General features: G+C 36.4%; 1 protein-coding gene across 7 annotated transcripts in view; it reads right to left on the bottom strand.

Annotated features, from left to right (window-relative positions):
- Nucleotides 1-16564, bottom strand: part of LOC142334589 (regulator of G-protein signaling 7-like) — an 84391-nt gene extending 67827 nt beyond the window's left edge. For 2 of the 7 annotated variants that reach the window (XM_075382742.1, XM_075382769.1), the window contains exons 1-5: nt 16391-16563; nt 10792-11991; nt 5695-5996; nt 2593-2740; nt 791-894 (exon numbers count right to left, since the gene is read on the bottom strand). In XM_075382742.1, coding sequence (XP_075238857.1) covers nt 791-894; nt 2593-2740; nt 5695-5844 — 402 coding nt within the window. In that variant the 5' untranslated portion in view covers nt 5845-5996; nt 10792-11991; nt 16391-16563. Of the gene's footprint in view, nt 1-790; nt 895-2592; nt 2741-5694; nt 5997-10791; nt 11992-16390 lie in introns of all 7 variants that reach the window. The other 5 variants (XM_075382752.1, XM_075382761.1, XM_075382785.1 and 2 more) reach the window with 5 other exon arrangements.
- Between the last annotated feature and the right edge of the window lie 5686 nt (nt 16565-22250).

Genomic DNA, 22250 nt, shown 5'->3' with positions numbered 1-22250 from the left:
ACAGGGTCTAGTATCAAAACCAATAAGCATTATAGATAGTAACTAAAACTTATGAGAACAAAGTTCAAGTACCGGGCATCTAAAAATAGGCCTTATTGGTTTATCCAGTTTCTATTTCTGACTTTGATTTTTTATACTGACTCTCTTCATTTTGAATTGCTTTGCTGAGCAGCTGCTGTTCAAATTCACTTTTTGCAGAATGAGAGAAGAGAGAAACTAGCCTAGAGAAGTCAAAAGATTTCACGCAAAATGTCGAAAAAGCGGCAAAATGGGTAAAGCGAAAAAAAGTTCGACGAAGTAAAAAAAAAATAGGAGCGCTATAATAGCCGGCTGAGAAGATGAGGGCGGCTATTAATAAACATGAAAATGTTCATGTTTTACGAGGAGACTTGTGTACGCGATTGGTTGCAGGAGTATTTGTCCATTAAATAGCAGATGCATCTCCGACCCCCACGCGATTCAGATAATTCTAAAGAACATTAAACCGCGCGGGGTATAAATTCAAGTGAAAACCGCGCGGGGTATGAAGTCAAGCCATTCAGACTAAAATCCTCACAGAAAGGCCAAAAATAATTTTAAAAATCTGCTGGAAATTTTGTTTGAGAGCAATTGCAAGCAAAAAATGCAGCATTTTCAGCAATTGTACCGAGCTTAACTATCCTCGTCAAAACAATAAAGTTGAAAAAAATCCACCACTCGAAAACTAAATTTCAGGTAAAACACAGCGATTCAAACGTTCACCAAGTATAAGTGAAATTTTAATCATTTTGAGGTGAGTTCGAAATGTTACCTGGAATCGGTAGAATGCGCCGTCATTAGTGACAGTGAGATTGTGAGCATCAATAGGGAAAAAGTAGCCATGAGCTGCAGTCAATGAAGCCAAGTTGACAGCCTCTGAAAACATAACAACCCCATTCATGATATTCGCCGAAGCCCCCCATAGAATATCTCCCCCCATAATTGTTCCGACCCCACTTTTAGAGGGTGGGGGCAAGAATCTAAGGCTCAATTTTGTTCAGTCAATTTGATGCATAAATACCGGTGACTGAACTGGTCAGGGGGCAACTAAAATTTTCGCCCTCTTTGTTGTTCATTGTTGTATTGCCACAGTCTCGTTGAACTTTTAACAAGGTTAAAGTTAACCTATATTTTTTCAGTAATCAGTTTCTGGTATTGATTGCTTTGAAACTTTGTTTTCCAAAAACAAACATTGTAAATTTGAGTTTTACTATAATTGTCAACTTTTATGTCGTTTAATCACAGTATGCTCGATGACAGTAAATTAAGCTCATTAACCAGAAATCATAATTGCTTGCTACTGAATCCTATGTGCATAAGTTTAGATATTATATTTTCATATTGATTTGGTGAGTTTGATTACATGTTAAAACGTTTTGTTGCTTTGCAAGTAATTGCAGGTCTCTTAGTCTCAAAAATAACAAGTCTGGCCATCTATCCGATGAAATATCGTTCTCAAAATTCAGTGATCCAAGTTGTAGTTGATTTTACTGATCAAAAAACAGATGATTTTTCAGAATATTGCACTCAATTTGATTTTATTCACGGGCTTCGGTGTCAGTTTTGCCACTTAAACGCTTAATGGAAAATTTGATTTTTGCTGTTCTAGCATTAATTGGTAAGAAGTTGCTAACGATTTCAACAAAATTTTGTTTTAAAAAATTTGAGGACAAAAATTTTCAAAAAGAATCCGAGTTTAGTCAAATATTCTTTGAATTCTGTTTCAAAGACACTTAATTTGAGTCTTTCCAGAGTTGTAATTTGTTTTCACAATTTTCCGCTGAAAAGGATGCAAAAAAGAGTTACCTTTTCAAGCATTTTGCCCCCTTTTTTGCGCATTTTGAGTTTTTATGATTGGATAACGAATTTGTTATATCAATCATTTGATAAGATCCACAGGCAAACATGACTTACATGACTCATGACTATCCAGATTGGGTCACCTCTATTCAAATCTGACTTTGCATTCTTCAGTTAGATTTAATAGTGAGTGCATTAAAAGTGAGTGTAGAGGTCATTTTATTGACTTCTGCACTCACTTAAAAGTATAAATTGAGAATTTTAAATCTAATAGAAACTAAATAGAGGTCAAACAGGCTTGATAATAGTGAGGTCGTTACAACAAAGACATCCTTGTTTGCGATTTAGTTGGAAAATAGGATAGATGTTGCTTTCTGAATCTCGATTTTTGTTTGTAAAAATTAATCGTTTTCTTGATATTTTTTTTCTACTTGACAAAATTGATATGAGTTGATTTGATATCTGTCATTTTGTTTGTTTTATTTTCATTCTAGTGAAATAGCAAGGTTTGAACTAAACCCTTTTTCTATGCACGTCTGTCCTTTTTGAAGAATCTATCAAAATTTAACTACTTTTTTGAATTTTAAGGTAGTTAGCAAAAACCATTTATATTTATAACATATATTAACAAACATTGAAACCAGACTTCGACACGATGTTTACGCCGGAATATGCCTTAGCTTTAGATGCCCATAGCAGATCTGATAGTCAACCAGTTGTTAGCAACAGCTAGGTTGCGAATAGTACGAAATAGAAGACAACACGTTGTGCTACCTGATTCGTCAATGTCGTAGCTTTTGATGAGCCACTGAGTGAGGTCTGCCCCCGTGAACACACTCGGCTGTTTCGACATGAAGCTCTTCGCGTTCTTAATAGGCACTCCTTCTTTCTCGTCTTGCATTCGCTCAACTAGACTCTCCATCTATAAAAATAAAACCAACACGAATTCTTTGAGAACATATTTCAAACATAACCCGCTAAATTCAGACGAATTGATTTCGTGCGACCGGACAAGGTTCTGTTTATAGCCTGCTTCAGCCAAGAAGTCAATCGAGAAAAACTTACTCGAAAAGTCAAATCACGAAGCGAAAAAACATTCTAGAATAAAAAGGTCAAGCATGAAAACACGCGCCTGATAAGAATGATTGCTTATAAGAATGATAAGAATGATTGCCGCATAAGAATGATTGCTTCAAGCTTCTATCTTGCGAAGTTGAAAAACATAGCCGGCAGACTGTTGGAACAGCTGCGAAATAGACTTGCGTGCCGCATAAAACAGATAGAAACGAGTTTGGAAAAAAGTTTTCACGGCCACCTAAAAAACTTTAATTCCATCATTGGAAATTTTTTTGTGTGCAAAAAATATTTACAACGAAGAGGTTCGAAACTCTCCCTGGCTTAAGATCAAGAAGCATTAACCACTCTACTACCAGGCCCTTAACGCCATTTATCTTACAATCAATTTTGTTTTTGCAACAGACAATTCCTGAATGCAAGCAATTTAGGTCATGCAAAAGCAAGGAATCAAGCGTGAAAAAGTCAATGAAAAGTCAAGCGAAAGAGTGTCCTAGAACAAATGTCAAGCGAACAAAAGCGTTAGACGACGAAACAAAAAACATAGCAGGACAAGTCCTGACGTACAAATCAAAGAATTTTCATTGACTAACCAAAAAACTAACCTAGAATGAACTATGAATGGATTGGGAAAACCCCTTAGAAGAAAATCCGATCCAAAAAATCGAAAAAACAGCAAAAATCATAGAGCAATTGCCGCGTGTGAACAAAACACCACTAGCGAGAAAGCGAATTTCTGTTCAAACACCGTTTTCTCTCTGCTTTAAATTTAGAGCGAAAAAATTTCACGCCGCAAAACCACTCGCTTTTTCGCTCCACTTCCTGTTTCGGCGTGACCAAAATCACTACTCCAATTTGACTTCAAAAATCATGAAAATGTGTGAACAGATCTTAAAAAAAAGACAGCGCCCCAATAAAATTCAAATTCTTTGAATTGTAAAAACATAGAAGGATAAGTCTAGACACAATTCAAATATTTTTCATTGACTATCAAAACAACTAGACCTAGAATGGACCGTGCATTGATTACAAACACCAATCAGGAAAAACATAGATCCCAAAAAAAACGAAAAACAAAACAAATAACATCAAACGAAATGCAGCATGTGAACAACAAACTACTGGCGAGGGTGAATTTTTGTTCAAACACAGTTTTCCCACTCTTTAAAGTTAAAGCGAAAAATGTCAAGCCACAGATCAACTTGCCTTGTCGCTTCGCTTGATAGTTCAGCGTGATCAGAATCATTACTTTAATTTCACATTGAAAACACTGAAAATTTGTCAACAGATCTTGAAAAAAAAAGAATTCCGTAAACAACTCGAAGAAAACTCACCACCCTAACTGACATAATGAACATCCTAACTAATCACTCTCATCACTTTGAAACAATAAAATGAAAAAGAACAAAGCATTATTTTTGCATTCATTGAGGGACTACAAATTGACTGAAAAATCCAACAAAAAATCAAGTCAAGAGAACGGAAGTAGGGTAAAGGAAACGAAGGAAAAATCGAAAAATAATATTCTCTGCAAAATTATTCGAAAAATTTTAGCTACAAATTGTGCATAAAATGCCAAAATGCTACTTCCAAAACATAATTTTTCTTTAAAAGCATTGCTAATACTGCTTCTGGTCAAGCATACATCCACCCCACACCTTGGCGATATATACAAAAAAAGCAAGGAACGAAAAAGGAAAGAACAAAAAGTAGAAATTTGTATTATTTTTCAGTGAATTTTGCCCTGTATAGCTTCTAGTAACTTCTAGCAACAACTCAAGAAAAGCTCTGAATAAAAAATGAACAACAAAAAGTAGCGAAAAGCCCAAAATCAAAAGAAATGAGCAAAAAACAGACGAAAATCCGCAAAAAATTGATTAAAATCACTCAATTATCTAAAAAAAACTCAATACGAACAAAAGGAAAGAAAAACATCTAATTTAAACTACAGGCCTCCCCAAACATTGTGAAAACAAAATTCAATTAAAAATAACATGAACTAAAAAAACTAAACCTTATGATTTTTGATCTCAAGAGAGCACATAGGGCCAAAAGAAGTTCATTGGATCAAATACTAAGAAATGCTCGGAAAAACAATAGTTAAGTTATAATAGTCTAAGAAACTTGTCTAATATAATAAAAACGGGGGAAAAAGCAAAACATTTCTCAATTTATAGTCCTTTTTCTCAACAAAAAAATTCGTATCTAAAACTCACTTAAAGCAGTAAAACAAAACAAAAGCCCAAACATAGCAAAAATTCGCTTAAAATTCAGCGAAATAGTTGAAAAAGTTCTATATTAATATTAAAATTAAATTCCTTCTCACGCCTAAAATTAATAAATATCAAATCTAACCAAAAAAAATTGCAAAAAAACTGCTCTTAAAAGCCGCACATGAACAAAAAATTTCACTCGCGTACAGAATTTTTTTACACCTCAAATCCCAGCTCCCAAAAAGTGGTATGAACAAAAAACAACATTTTTTTATTTCTGGCTTCAAAATTAACTCCAATAAAATTGATTTAAAAAAGCAATTCTCCAATACTCCTCTTCGAGATGTAAAAAGATAATGCCCCAATACAATTCAAATTCTCTTAGATGCAAAAATCCAGGAACACAGCAATATAGCTAATTTATTATCAAAACAAATCTCATCATTGTCACTTCCTATCAATTACTAATATATTAAAGTTTGCTTTTATTTAGAACCATTCAACATTTTATAACCATTTCTGCCCCCAAAATACCTAACTTTGTAGTCCACAGATCATGAGGCGGCTAATTAGATTAAATGGGTCTGACCTTTTTGAAGAGGACGTGATTAGGGTGGAGGTTCTCTTGGAGGGGAGGAGCCACGTCCAGAATGGACCCCGTTAGTCCACCTCCATCCACATTTGATGAGTCCTTCTTTGAGGCACCGTTCTTGTCCTCTGCAACCGTCGGCAGAGGCATGCTTCAGCAGTTCTCTTCTGGGAGGTACTTTGGATGCTCGAAAATAAAGCAAATCTCTGGATGATATCTAGAATCGTCGGTGGAAAGAGTCTGACTGGTTGATCAACGAATGGGTTCACTTATCCAGAGACCATGTTCATCAGAACATACTTCTAAAATAAACAAGTTTTGAAGGTTTATAGATATTTAAATTTTCATTAATTATTGACGATAGTTTTTGAAACCTATGACGATGCTGACATCAGCAAAAACTTTTATTAATGTAAAACAATCGCAGTAGATTTAAATTAAATGGAACGACTTTGGGACACTTTCCTCATCCAAGCATCTATCTATTTATATTCAAAAAACTAAAAGCATTGCATGGAACTGAAGTCAAGATTGTAATCACAGGTAATTCAGTGTTTTATTTTCGATTTCTGCGCCAACAATAAATGCGCGTCACTGAGTTTAACATCCTCAAATTCTGAATTTGATCAAGCCAGATCAGGCAAGGAGTCAAGTGCCAAAAAGTTACGAAAGAGTCAAGTGCGAAAAAGTTACGAAAGAGTCAAGTGCGAGAAAGTTACGAAAGAGTAAAGTGCGAAAAAGAAGAAATATAAAATTGGTCATACAAAAATGGAAGACGTCTGCAAACTATAGATTTACAACAACTTGAAAACAATTTGAAAAAGGAAAAAAATCCGAAAACACACGTCATGCTTCGGCAGCAAACAGCTCAACTTATTTCTTAATATCTATGACACCTTCAAACTTTTCCGTTAATTTCTCAGAGACAAATTTCGAAATCACCGAATTTAATATCAATAAGTTTCGAATAATCAAGGAGGCTCGGTAATGTGCGTTTGCAAATAATGTTCCAAACCCGTTCATCCACATTTTTGGTCTAATGGTCCATAAAATAAGGAAAAGATTTTAAAAAATCCAAAAACTCAAATATTGTTCAAAATAATTGTATGAATTTTAAAAAATGCATCCAACTCAAATCATTTAGTGAAAATTTTAGAGGCAGGATGAGACCAGCCATTATAAAGACTCAAATTAAGACAAAAAAATCATAACTAAACACACTAAATTGTACCTTACAATAAAAAACATGGGACCAGTCCTTAATGAGACTCGGTAACAAGGAGACAAAAGGAACAAAAATGGCACAATTAAAAAATTCGCTGATTTTATTTTTAAAAATTCAAATAATGAAAAACCATCAGATATCAACCAAAAGCTTTAAATGGGTTTATGTTCATTCATACCTCTATATGAAGACGTTGAGACCTATCAATATCAAGAGTAGGTCGTACGTCTATACAAACAAACGACAAATATACGAAAAACAAAAAATTGCCAGAAAACAGTGCCGAAGCCGTTAGAACAGTAATCTATTTGGTAAAAATAACACAACCAATTGCCCCTTCTTTAACACAAACTATGTGATAAGTGACTTCAGAATAATGAGATTAGGTAACGAGTTAAACAAGATTAAAACAAGATAAAAAAGCAAGATAAAAACAAGAAAAAAAGTAAAAAGTTAATCGGAATTTTTTAAAAACTGTTAATATCAAAGTCATAAAAACAGCTATCCACTGAAATAATATGTTCATTCAGTTCTCTAAAGAAAACCACAGAGATCTCTCATTGTTCAGAAAATGTCATACGCCAACAAAAACAACAACAGATAGACAAAAACCAAAAATTAATAACTTATCGCAAAAAACCTGTGTCAAAGCCGTCGAAACAAAAACCAATGCACTAAAAAAATAGATATGTTCAGTTCGGCCTTTTAAACACCAATAAACTGATATGCGACCTATAATTAATAAGACTAGTCAAAAAAGCAACAGCAAAATGCAAAGTTAAAAAAACATCTCCACATTTTTAAAACTCTTTCATTTCAAAGTCATGAAAACTTTAGCAATATACTGAAATCAGTTAATAGGTTCATTCGTTTATCCATAAGACGCTAAGACCAGCATTTACCCAAAAATTTTTACGAGTCGAATTGCGCCACCATTTGAAAGCCAATAATGTAACATCTGACATGTCAATATTGTGACCAGACCAGAAAATGAACATCAAAGATGGGAAATGTCAAGAAATCGATTGAAAAAAAGTATCAAAGCCCAAAAAACATTACTTTAAAATATAACCGCAAATCTTAAATTCTATTCTACTAGAAAGATGATGCCACCTGCCTTTGCTGACCTTGAGCTACATTTTGACCAAAAAGAGAAAAGAGGCACAGCTCAAAAATCCATTATTTATTTTGAAAACACGTCTTTTTGTATTTCCAAAAGTCAAACGACCATAAGCCTTTGACTAAAAAACTAGATAGATTAACATGAAACTCCTAAGCACGCCAATTCTGGAAACGCTTTGGATAGGCTTCGATCCTTGAAACTCCTTAGGAAACTGAAGGAAGGCAAATTAGCATTGCTATGGCTGTTCGTCCATTAGGAACTCGTAATTGTTCCGGATAATTAAGCACAAAAAGTCAACAAATTAAAAGAGATGCAACTTGGATATTTAGCGAGTTAAACTAGCACAAAACGGCAAAATTGTAATTCAAGAACACTCAGAGGAAGCGCAAGTAAACTAGCCATCTTTCGAAACAGCAAAGATTGTGTCAGCAGTTTTTATGTGTGTTAGTCCGGCAAATTTAAACAAAAAGGGCCAAACACTCTGATTTTGTGTCATTTTTGATGAAAAAAGCTGAATTTTAAAATTTAGCCAAAATTATAGCCAAAAATTGGATCAAACAATTCAACAACACTTGTCCTTTGAGGTAAAACACAATAGTTAACAACTTTAGCAACTGAAAAATGACGAAAAAATTGCGTCAAAACACATAAAATGTAAACAAAAACAATGAAAATCAGTAAGAAAACTTTAAGGCTCGATGATTGCGTGGAAAAATACTGAAATTCAAATCTTTACATTTTGAACTGGACGGATTTCTAATGATACCACTCATAACCCTCTTAGATGAATATGTCGATCGGCCAAAACTGAATAAACAGCAAAAGCAATTTGAGTATATAGTTCCTCCCCCACTATAATGAGTCGCAACAAGTAGCGAAATCAACTGTAGTTTATCAGCTTTATTCCTTTTGTACAACTAATTGATTATTTTTAAGCTTATTACACCACTCTTGATAACAAAAACACAAATAAAAATTGTCTAAGCATGCAGATAACCTTCTGCTATCGGACGAACTGTTCTCCAACATGTGAATTTTGATACTTCTTTCAATGGCCCACTTTAATTATTTGATCAACAAATAACCGACTAACGTCGGGCGACTTGCTGTCAAACGACCGGCGAGCGTTTGGCTTCGTCAGTAGCTAGCCACGGTTTAGTGAGGCTAACTTTAGCTTAATTCAAGTGGCGTGAGTTGACCGCAGCGGGGGTGCAGTGAGGGGAGGAGAGGCTGATGGGGGCAACAGTGGGGGTGTGGGCAACTGTGGGGGGGGGGGGGGGTTTGGCTGCACGGGGCCATTCCGACCTGAACGATGTGCAGGGGTGAGGATTGGGGTTGAGGGTGACTTGAGGGGGGGAGGGGGCTGATGCGTGTGTGTCTGTGGGGGGGGGGGGGTGTGGTGTAGGGTTTCAACCTCTACGAACCGCCATTCACACCATAAGTGTAAGTAAGTCTCGCAAACAGTTTCTGTCTACGAACCGCCATTCACACCATAAGTGTAAGTAAGTCTCCCAAAAAGTTTCCGTGAACCTCATACATGGAGACTAGTAAGCCGAAAGGCTCTAAGAGCACTTAATGCACGTAGGGCGCTACCAGTTTATCCCGTTTTTGAGGATGAAAAATCGCATAAAAAAGACCACAGTACTAATATAATTGCTACAAACTTTGTTTAAGGGCAATTAAAAATTAGGCACCGATATAAGCTTGCTGTGTATAGTGAACGCCATAAGGAAATTATCACCCTATGGTCTCTCATTTTACATATTACACTAGCCTGTAAAAAAATTTTCGAAAGCAATTTTTACACCATCAATCTCCTACAGTGGATTACACCATCAATCTCCTTCTACACCATCAATTTTTACACCATCAATCTCCACAGCCCAAAGACCTATGAAATTGAGATATGGAGTTACCAGATACCCCAATCAAAAATCGATGAAATCCATCCAAGTTTCACAAAAAATCAAAAAAGTCAAAAAAAATTTATGTTTCTACGTTTGTTCAACAAGGATAAGCGTTTGCAATTGCGCTAAACACTGGAGATGCGAATAAATTCTAGTTTCGTGACTATTGTTGTTTTAAATAGAAATTTGAATGGACTTCATGAAGTTTACATTGGGGTGTCGGGTAAATTACCAATACTTATCAACTCAATTTCATAGAAAAGCAGCACAAACCAATGATGTAAAAATTGTTACAAAACTTGATCACAAGTTGATGTAATATCAGGTCAAAAATGAATCTTTATCTCAATTTGAGAGCGAAAAATGTGAATTATTTGTGATTTGGTGACAACTCTTTCCATTGTGAAAGTTGGATTTGTCAACTTTATATTGTGGTATCATATTGCGTGTTTTCTGTTTCATAGGAAAAAGGCAACACCAGAGTTTAGAAGAACAGCGGTGTAATTTTTTTTTCCAATTTTGATTTTAAGTTGGTGTAATATCACGTCAAAATTCAATTGTTCCTACGTAAATATAGAGAATATTAATTCGTTTATGAGGTCAGTGTAAGTAGAAAGAAAAATAGACACGCTCGACCATAATAAATGCTTCAACAGTTCGGTAGCGAAGCCCAGCATCGTTCATGACATTTTATTCTGACTAAATTTCTGCTCGCTTTTCAGGTTCATTATGAGTTGGGTAAACTTTACCAGCTGCCCATTTCCAGCCCACAGACTGTGTACAATATGCCCCACCCTTTTTTCACACTTCATTAGGAGACACAAGGAGAGTAGCAAGCATACCTTATAAGTGAGAGAGCGGAAGAAAGAACGTGATTGATGTGAATTCGACCAATTCAGCCCAATTGAGAATCCGAGTAGCTTTGAAGATGACCCTATTGTTATGGCTCAAGTTGTTGTAATTGTATCGAAATCTTCAGTGTAATCCAATCATAACCATCCATAACCAATATGACATCAGAGGGTGGAATTTGGGTAATAATTTTGGTGAAATGATGAAAATAAAATCAACAAAAAAACAAAGACGTCAGAAAGCAATTGAAAGTTGCGATTGCTTTTTTTGAGCTAGCTCCACTTTCAAACAGCGTGTGGTAAATACTGCAGCTACTTTGTGGCAGACTGATTAGGGAATTTGTTCAAAATTGCCACTTTGTTTTCAAAATGTTCCCAGCATGCGTACGTAGCAATACAAGACCAGCTACTAGAAAAAAACATCTAAATGGCAGTAATAGTAAAATTGATCAAGACAACAAAGAAATTGGGCAAAATTACTAAAATTTATTAACATCGAGACCGTTGGCATTTAGCAGTCCTTTCTCACAGCGGAGCATGTTGAGCTATAATTTCAATAAATCATAAAAGGTCTGAAAAATTTTTGCTTCGAAGTTCGGTGTCAAATTTCCAAGTGCGTATCAAATGGCTCAATCGAAAAGATATTGAATTGCGTTACAACAACAAGTAAAAATAGAGCGTAATTGCCGTAAAATGAGCAGCACAGAGGTAGCTAGTGGCTTGAAAGGGCGCTGGAAGTAGGAGCGATAAAATGAGAAATTTTAGCTGCTGAGAGGGAGAGAGAAGCTTACAAAGCGAGGGTGCTGCTTTCTTACCCGTTCATTGGTTTGTAAAGGTTACTTTGTAGAATTTGAGGAGCTTCTGGTAGTAAAACTGCTAGTAAGGCGGAATAAAGGAAAGATAGAGTTAAGGAAGGCGAGAGAGAGAGAGAGGTACGTTGGTAGGTAGGTAGGTATGGATAGATAGATAGATTGGTCGGTACAAGGTAGTACAAGGTAATGTAGTATAGTATATAAGAGAGGGAAGTAGTTGGTTTAAAGTGGTGGTTGCTTCGTGGGTATATATTGGTGTGAATTGCTTAACTGTTCTGCAGCAGCAGAGAATGTTTTTGTAGCTATCTGCGCAAAATTGGTAGAAATTGTAGTTGTGGTGGTGAAGATAGCAACAGAATTAGTAGTTGTTGCATTTCATCTGAAAGACATACAACAATATAAGGAGTATGTATCCAAGTGAAATAGAGAGAGAGAGAGAGAGAGAGAGAGAGAGAGAGAGAGAGAGGGAACGCGATGTGTATTCATTCATTTTACACGTTTCAACGCCATTCAAGTGAAGATAAAACCACCACCAAATACTACTTTTCCTCCCCACAATTCTGCAACCACCACAAATACCACAATTGCAGCAGAAAAAAAGCATCAGACAACACAAAACGACCGCCCGAAAAAGTCCGCTGACTTCCCAACAACATTCGAAGCCCCGAACCAGCCGAAAATTTTCTGGAGTCAAAATTAAAAAAAAAAAGTAAGACCCAAAACAAAAGCTTCTATAGTCCTGAAAAACTACGGTTCTCAAATTGCTAAAACTAGAATCTACTTAACTCGCAAAATAATTAAAAAGTCAATTTCTGGCCACAACAAAGGCCAAAATCTAGACATGATCTCGACAAAATTTTCAAAGAATAAAATCAAACATTAAGAAACATTTCAATCTTAGCAAAAAGTAAAAAAAATTTACGAGATTTCAATTTCGGCTGTTATGACGAGGGGAACAATTTCGATCCTATGAACGGCTGGGAGTTAACCAACCAAAAGAGGAAAAGAAGAGAGCAAATCGGAAATAAGAAAAAATTAAAAAGAAGAAACAAAAAGCCAAAAAAGAAAGAAAAAAGACAAAGGGAGAGAGAATGGGTGTTGAAACTGTTTCTTTTATTCCCAGATAACTTCTCTTTTAATTTCATTTTTGCTCTTTTTACCGCACAATTTAACTAGTTGTAGTCTATTTTCAAAACATGCCAATACGAAGTAACGATATTCTGACACAATTTTAACAACCAAATCAGACGCGACCAAAAAGCTGGCCATCTTTTCAACTTTCTTTTCCACACAAGAGAAAATTAAGCAAAGATGGAAAGAAAGCACGATATTCAGCAGATAAACAGGTACAATAGAAAACAAGTAACTGGTAGCATGTTATTATTATGCCGTTGCTTTACCGCAATAAGTGATGCCATAAATCCATAATTTATCATTAAAAGGGCGACATTTATTGTTCCTTCAAGAATATCAGAGTCACTTTTAGAGATCTTGATAGCTATAAGACGAAAATACCTCCAGTCGGCAGAAGTCTGTTAATCCACAGCAACATACAAGTATACCTAGTTAGAGTAAAAATCATTTGCGAACTGTAGAAGAATTTCTCAGCCCTTTGATTGCGGAAAAAAATCGAAAAACCCACTTAATTTTAGATAAGAAATAAACCCCCACTTGACTTTTAACGAACTGCGCATTTAGCGCGTTTGGCTATGCCCTTTGATTGTAATTAAATGTACAAAACGTAGAAAAATTATGTTAATGACAAAAGGGATCTTTTCTGTTTGTGCCCCCCCCCCCCACAAGCTTAGTGGGTGCATATTATTTGCACCCCCATACACACGTGCCATATTTTTACAAAATGATTTACGGTGTTATGACACGTGCTCGGTAACGGGGGGGGGGGGGGGTTCACAAACGGAAAAGATTCGACAAAAGTCAGGCGAAGCTGTAAGCATGTGAAATAATCAGCGCACTTCAAGTGCTCAAATAGAGTTAGTTTAAAGGATGTTCTCAACTCCTTACAAGGTTCATGTTTCTATCTCTCGGTAACCAGTTAAATTAAAGTAACCATTAATTTTTTCCTACCATCAGCAACAACACTTAACTCCTCCGCTTTAACGACATTTTTGAAAGTCAAGCAGTCCGTTAAAACCACGCACATGCAAATTCTAATGTCGAAAGTCTAATGAGCAAGAAGTCCCAGCCAACATTGGCCAGAAGTTAACTTGCCCAGGAATTTCGGCTTTTAAAATTTGTAAAATGTACGTTAATCACAGTTAGGTAACTCTGGAAAAGTCGCTTTGAAGTTTTAGATCAACCTGCCGAACCTCTGCGTGGTTCTCGGTAAACGCAATATAATCTCAGGGAATTCAAGCAGAGTCTCTTAAACTTTGCTTCAAGATGTAATGTTGCAAAGTAAACACGAACAAGGAGGCTCAGTAATATGCGTTTGGACAGAATGTTACGGCCCCGCTCATACATTTAATTTAGTTGTCTACCAAATGAGACTGGAAAATTACTGTTGAGTAAAAAAAATGAAACAAACCCAAACTACTTGATGAACTAAATAACGCCATGCCGTATTAGAGGTCCGATGAGACCTGTCATTGAAAAGATCACGTGACACAAAACATTAAAATAAACAAAACAATAGTAATGCCGAAAACTCGATATCTGTTTTTAAAAACACTTAGTAACAAAACAAGAAAACCATCAAGGTAAAATTTTTAAACTCCATAAACTCACTTGTCCTTCACTAGAAAGCAAATGTGACCTGTTCTTAACGACACTAGGCAACAAGTCGACAAAATAAGAAAAAAAGGTGCGAAGTTCAAAAATCACATTACGAACGACAGGAAAAAGAACTAAGAAAAAAAATCGACTTCGTCTGAGAGCAATTAAAAATTGTGTTTCCGTTAAAAAACGTTATGGTGAAACTCAATTTTTGCAGCCATTTATTGCTTTGCTTCAAGCAGTAAATGTAAGGATACAAAACCGCTAAGAACATCTTCAGTATATATATCTTCCTGGAAAACATCCGCTGTAGAGGAATCGGTGCTAATTAACAAGAGAACAATAAATTCCAATTTCTCCCACGCGGGGAAACATACAAAACATAACCAACTAACGTCGGGCGAATTGCTCCCAAACGACCGTCGAGCTGTTGGCTTCCGAAGTAGCCAGCTGGGGCTTAGCTAGTGATGCTAGTATTAGGGGGGTGGCCAGTGTGTGCTGGGGGGGGGGGGGGCTCAAGCCATGGGGCGTAGGGCTGCAAAGGCTAGTTGAGAGGAGGGTTCAAATCGACAGGTGGAGGAGGGTGGATAATGAAAGTATTGAGGGGTGGGGGTAATGGTGGGCTGATGGCGGGGGTGACTGAGGGGGGTCAAACAGAACCGCCCTTCACACCATGAAACTTTCTCGTCAAAACAGTTTTCGTGAATCGCATTCTTAAAGTATAGCAAGGCTTAGGGCTCTAAGAGAACTTAATGGCCTCCGAGCGCAACTTGTTTATACCGTTTTTGAAAATGAAAATTTAAATGCTTCAGACGAAAAATCATCCAGCGAAAAATTGCATAAAAAAGACCACAGCAAAGGATTAAATTAATATAATTGCTACAAACTTTTGTTTCAAAGCAATTAAAAATGTTTATCACCGATACTTCAGGGGTATCATTGTGAACAGGTTGTCTCTCTACAGTAAACAAAACTTAATTTTTCTTGATCTCCGACAGAACTGTATTTTTGCATTTATGATGTCTTTCCTAGCATTAAAATACTAATTGTGAAAAAACCAATGAATTTGGGCTAAAATTTTCAAAAGAACCCGATTTCGCAGTTATTAAATGTTTACAGTTCGTAATTTAGTTGGATTCTTTATGTCTCTAGAGTTGTAGACCTAAGAAGCTCAATGAACATGCATGCAAAAGCATTAATAGCCTTCATTTCCTTTTGCACGTAGAAACCAAAAGTTATCCACTAATAATGAGTCCGTGATCTTTGATGACTTCAAATTTGTGTAAGTTTTAGTTGTGCAGTTCAATTGCAGCTGTGCCTAATGGTTACGTTCACTGACATTATTATTTTCCAAAATTTAAATCATCTGCATAACCAAATGTTTTTAACATGACTTGGGTAAATCGCTTATGATGAAACATAAAATACAGATTTGAGGTTTACCTCTGGAGACCTCTTTTTACAAACAGATCCAAGCAGCCTACGCCCAATTCCAGCAGTTGCCCGCCCGCTTTTCTAGAACTTCACGTGAAACTTTGTCAATTGCTTTCTATAAGTTTGTAAAACGTGATGAGGCAGCAGCACACAGAGGACTCAAAAAACTATAAATTTCAAGTAGATATTCAAATAGATTTGTTGTGGTTGAGCGATTGTTTCAATATAATCAGCGGTGGTGTTATCAACTTCTCAAGCAATTCTAAAAGGGGTTTAAAGCAGGCTGATCATCTTTGAAGGTCGAGACAAACAAGACGTGTCCAATTGTAGGCATAATTTGACACGTCTTGTGTTGATTTTTGAGTATTAGTTCAATTTCACTGATCATTTACTTCACTGGATATCGGGCTTAATAACTATTCGTAATAAAATGTCCAAATATAAAGACTAAAAACCAACTCATCACATTTTTGACTAACTGGCGACCTTTGATTAGCTCGACAATGAAAGGAACTTAGGCCACAGAACAAAATTTGCCAGTTTAAATCTTGAAAATGTCAAATGCAAATAATTTATTTCTATCACTGCCAAAATCGTCAGCACAAGTTTACCTGTTGCCGGAGTCTATCAGAAAAACAGGCTCATCAGCCCAATTTTTCGTTGCCGTAGAGCTGTCAGAATTTGAGAAACAAATCACAAAAGCAACATTCGGACTATTACAGCTAAGGATAAGACTGAATTAACAAGTAAAATATAAAACCAATGTAAAATGCTGCTGACGCTATTCTAATTTCAACTTCATAAGGAACAAAATGCAGAAACAGGATACAAACCAAGCATTAAATGCAATTCACAACGCACGAAAGGTAAAAAAAAAATACCTCGATGAAATATACCACAAAATGATGACTTCCAAATTTCATTTGCATACAGAAAACATTAAAACTGCCATTAATCAAAACAGCATTGTTATCAAATAATATTACATTTTCACTCAAACCATAGAGTAAGTGCAGAATATACAGCTTCGAAAAATTAACTATACTAAAACATATATTTTATCTATAATAATAATAATAATAAAGGCTTTAGGGATTCAGTCCCAGGGGTTTCATAAGTCCCTTGATTCTAATCGTTAGTTTGTACATCATAGTAGCCACTAAAGACTACGTTACGATCGGATGACATCGTAACATCGTCAATGAATCTTATGTCAAATGTAAAAGAAACCGATTTGTCAAATTAAAATTACTTCCAATACTTAAAACAAACGTTTTCGAACTTTACGTTCATCGTCAGGTTAAAACTGTTTTACAAATTGTTAAAAGATAAAATGAATATGTATTTACATTTGTCTGAGATGACAATTAAAACAATTCTAGGAAACATTCTAAAAAATTCAATCGAAAATTTTTCCTTATGTACAATATTTAGCCTATTTACAACACATATTTACATCTGTTATCAATTTACTTAAAAACATTCCTATTCCGGATTTTTCGATTTTGTCCATGTTCTTGTATTTTTAGGGTTATTCCGAATTTGCCCTAACCATAAGTATCCCTCTTGTGGAGGTTTTGCAAATTTCGTTTTGTCATGCACAAAATGTTTTTTGCCCTATGCATTCACATTTAGTCAAAATTATGATTTGAACTAATATTTTAGCGTGAGTTCCCTCCCCCTATATTCGTCGCGTGTGTTTAGTGCCGGCTTCAGCTTGCTGATATATATAGCTTCGATGATCATTAGTTTTTCTACTGACCGACAGGCGTCCAGAATTCTCCATTCAATGTCATTCGTGGCGCCACGACATTCAACTAGATGTTGACCCACCTGTGAATCCGTCTTTTGATGTTCTGTTATCCTTGTGGTAACATGCCGGCTTGTTTGCCCAACATAGATGGATCCGCATCCATTACATTTAATTTCATATACCACGTGGGATTTCAGATCTCTATCAAAGGATGATTTCAGGGTGGGGAGGCACGATCTTAATTTTCGCGTTGTAAAAACTACTTGCAATTCGCATAGTTTCTTCAATTTGCTTGCGAAGTTTTGAGTGAGGTTGCCTCTGTATTGTAGAAAAATATTTGGCTTATCATTAGATTTAGTCTTGTTTTTTGATGCTCTTTTGGTGTTGTTCTTAATTGGTCTTTACCGCCACTTATTATTTTTTCACAATTTTTGAAGACCATTCCTCTGGATATTGATTTTTGGTCCAGCAAGATTTGTTCTTTTCAAGAGCCTGATTGAAGGCCAACCAATTAGAGGTTGCATTAAAAACCCTGTGAACCGTCCCTTGAATCACATTTTTCTTATGTTGAAGCGGTGCACAGCTGCGAAAATTCAGTATTATTCCAGTGTCAGTTGGTTTTTGATACCAATGACAGGTGATATTATTTTTGCTGCTCACATTTACGTTAATGTCAAGAAAAGCCAAACCCCCATCCATGTTCACTTTTTCTAAGGTAAATTGCAGGTTGTTGTGTAATGAATTTGCAAATTTTAAATACTCATCCGGGTCACCACGAACCGTGCAGATAATATCATCCACATACCTTTTAAACAATTTCATCTCCTTATCGTGTCCCACTGTCTGTTGGTTGCTGCAATAAGTACAAATCCAAACCACATCCTGCATGTTGGGGTATTCCTCATTCGATATTTTTTGGCATCTTGCATGAAACCAGTTTTTGCATGACTCACATTCCACTCCTTTTCCTCACATTCCATTCCACTCCTCTTATGTCAAAGATAAATTTTCAACACATTGCTTAGCCGCACAAAAAGGCGTGCAGACGCAGCATAAATGCCTCTCAGATAACAGCGTAATTTCTTCCCTATGCCTCAACCCATACAAAAATATGAAGGACTACTAAATTTTGTCAAAGCAAAGAAAATAACTTTTGGGTTCTATTCGGTTTTCGACACCTCTGTCTGTTTTTCATGACTGCAAGATAATTAATTCCCCATAGGCGAAGTCTTTAGCCCAAAAAATTATCAGTATAAATATTAATTTCATATGACGTATATACCCTATTGCCCTTAAACACGTCATAAAGGGGCTTATAATATTAAACATAACCGACTAACGTCGGGCGAATTGATTTCAAACGACTGGCGAGCGGTTGGCTTCGTCAGAATCTAGATACGGGTTAGTGAGCTTAATTGAAGGAACGTGGCGTAGGGGTAAGGGGAGGTTAATCGCGCTGGGTTACAGTTGCAATGATGTGCAGATTCGGGGTGTAAAGGGGGCTGATTTGGGCGGAACTATAGCTGTTTTAGAGCAGCGTCATGAGAAATATAAACATAAACATCACTGCATCGTATATAATTTTAATGACAAGGCTCTATAACTCTTTTAGAGCTCCGTCAAAAGAATTGAATTTCAACATAAGCTAATTTGTTAAGAATCTAGTCTCCCCTCCCGCACTGCAAGAACCATCAATGTCGGTCGGCCATTTGGAACCCCCGCACCCTATGAAAGCGCTGCCCAAAAAGCAAAACATATTTTCGTGCGTATGTACGTTATTGCGTTTGAGTATGATTCCTCTTTCTTATCAGCAATTTTGCTAGCTAGTTATGTAATAGCGCGCGTTGCGGACGGTCCTGCCCCCATGCACGAAAACACGAGCAGAACGAAGTCACTTTTCTCGACGTCGAGTATTCGTTGCTCATACTTCAGGCACTTCAACGAGTCATGATACTTGTACGCTTCTACTGAGTTTTTCGGGCAAGACTTTGCAATTGGGTTAAAGATCTTCACGTCGAAGAAATAACGGCTGAACCTCGAACCCCATAAGCCATTCGCTTTAATGTCTTGTCGCGCGTTTTCATCGGTGCTAGTTGTTTTGTGTTTAAATGACTCGCCTTGAAGCAACTGAAGAATCGGCTCAACTTCGACATCATAGCAATTGCTGTTTGCATGAATGCTTTTTGAAAAGGTGCCTTGGACCTCGTTGTCTCTCATGTATGTATAACCACCTGCGGACAGTGGAGAGCATGTGATAGGTTAAACTTTTCACCACATGGACAATTAATGGATGCATTTTCCGCCACAATGTTATATCTAATGCAAAGCCTGTCTCTAAATTCGGACTTCGTTAGTGTTAAACCGAAACGCTTAAAGGGTAGAGCCGTGAGCAAGTTCGAGGCTCCTTTTTCTGAAGCCATCTCTCTTACGTGGCGTTGCTCATTCTGAAGGCTTTCGATAAGATCCTTCTTACGCGACCGAATTAGGTTCAGGCGTGCGGTTCGTTGGTAGTGTGCTGTGTTTTCTTGGGTGAGATGAGCATTTGGTCAATCTGCATCTTCAAAACGAGCGCATGCGGTCAGCGAAGCTGCGTACTCAGTTTCGTAATCTATTGGCTTCTTGATGATAAACAGCTCTCCTGGTTTGGTAGCGTAGATGTGTTGGATAGGTAAAGGAGTTAATTTACCAGCAGTTCCTAATTATTATAAAAAACTAAGCCCCTTGTTGAAGTCCAATATTAGAGAACAGAATTTACAGTTCAGAAACAGAGGTATAAGACCGGGAAAAGGAAAGTCAAAAATCTTTTCATGAACCATTTTTTTCTGGCTAAAAAACCAAAAATGGTAGAAAACCAGAACGACAGTGTTGTGAAATATAACCCCTATATCAAAAATATCAAAGAAAAAGCAGTTATTTTGCCATAGGCGGAAATCGAAGCGAATGAAAAAAAAATTTGATTTAATGTGTTTTGAATAAGTGAAGAAGCAGTTTCGATTATCATTTTGGTTTTGGTGGGGGATGTTGGTAGGTAAAAGAGGGCATAAGTGGGTGATGAGGGAAAGTGGGGTTGACGGTTGCATTAATTTGGATAGGGAGGATGGACTATCATGGGCAAAAAACTTCTCAAAACAACATGTCGACTTTGAACTCTACCAGCAGCGACTAATTACGATATAGCTTTAAATATGCTACTGTTGAAGTCATATTTTCGCAAACAAAACTCAGTCCGCTAAAACAGATGTTAAAGGTCGAAAACAAAAGTCAAATTTTAAGTCATGAAAAAACTCGCATATGCTAATAACCTGTTGGATGCCATCACTCTTCGTAGAGTCAAAAAAGGACCTGTGTAATACTAATAATGCTCATAGAGTTTTAAAGATGTCACAGGACGAACATAATTGCTAAACTTGTGCGAGCAATTTAACACCAGTTATCATTAACAAAATAATCGAATCTATTCTGTTTCGGCCCCCAGTGTTTTTACGCCCCAGTTCCAAATTTTATGCTGTTAATAGAACATTATTTAAAGCAAAATAGCACAAGCGCCTGGGGGCGTAAAAAATGTAAGCACAATAAACGGGGGGAGGGGTGAAACAGAATACATCCAAATAATCAAGTTTGATAAATTCAAAATGAGCTGTAATTATCAGAATAGCACTCGATTTGAATTCACTTATCATAAAAGAATTATTTTGAAAAAATACTAGCTCTATTTGGTTGAATGAAAAAATTGCCTTGTCAGAAAATTTATTAAAACTCGGATCTGTTCCTTTTCAGCCCTGTGACGTCCCTTAAAATTACGTCATATCACTAACGCAGTAATATTGTTATATAACATTTGTTAACCATAAAATATTTGTTATATAAAATTTATTCGCCCTAAATTTCCTTTAGTCGAATCATGGTAATTGTTACCCTTTATATAGTGTGAAGGAATTCTATCCTTTTATATAATATGAGGGAATGCTCTTTTATTTACATTAATTATGTAAACAAGAAATTAGTAATTATATGTCCCTTGAGATCAACGGAAATTGCTTGTACCCGAGAATTGATTTATTAGAAGCGTGAAATCATTTTTATAAGAGAAAAATTTAAAGATTGCAAGCTCACTAAAATTTTATGAACCAGAAGTAGATGGAGTTAGCCCAAGCATCCCTCTGTACGAAGATACTGCAGAGCACGTCCTCTGGCATTAAACAAATCAGCTTAAAAATATACCTTACCAATGGTATATTACATAGCGACAGGAGTATAGTACATGGTGACAGATTGAAGACTCTGCACCACTACTTCATGAGTTATTTACCACTGATTTATCAGCTTTGAAGGAAGTGCACAACTTGATGATTGATACAAGAACATACTCAGAAGTCCAGCAGCTTCACTACAAAGAAGAATTTGGGGCAGCATCAAAAATCGATAACAGCAAAACATATCTACCACGCAATGTTTTTCCAAATCAGCACTAGAAGTAACTGAACCGATCTAGGAGCCAAATTGGACAACTGCTCAGCGACTTGTTCAGGATTCTAACAAGAACTACGGACAATTAAGCCATAAGTAACAAGTCAGCCTCTCTAGCAAGACGCCTCGTCGGCTCATCAGTGTTTCTACCGCCTACTGCTATTTGGTTTTTATGATAAAAACTATCATAGCAGGTCTTGAGAAATTTCATTGACTCTTCAAACACAGTTAGTCATTCTTTTACCTATTGC

The sequence above is a fragment of the Convolutriloba macropyga genome, chromosome 1 (assembly GCF_964194025.1).
Source record: "Convolutriloba macropyga chromosome 1, txConMacr16.3, whole genome shotgun sequence".
Classification (NCBI taxonomy): Eukaryota; Metazoa; Xenacoelomorpha; order Acoela; family Convolutidae; genus Convolutriloba; species Convolutriloba macropyga.
Note: the sequence above shows the minus strand (reverse complement) of the source record. Positions and strands in the feature narration are given on the sequence as shown.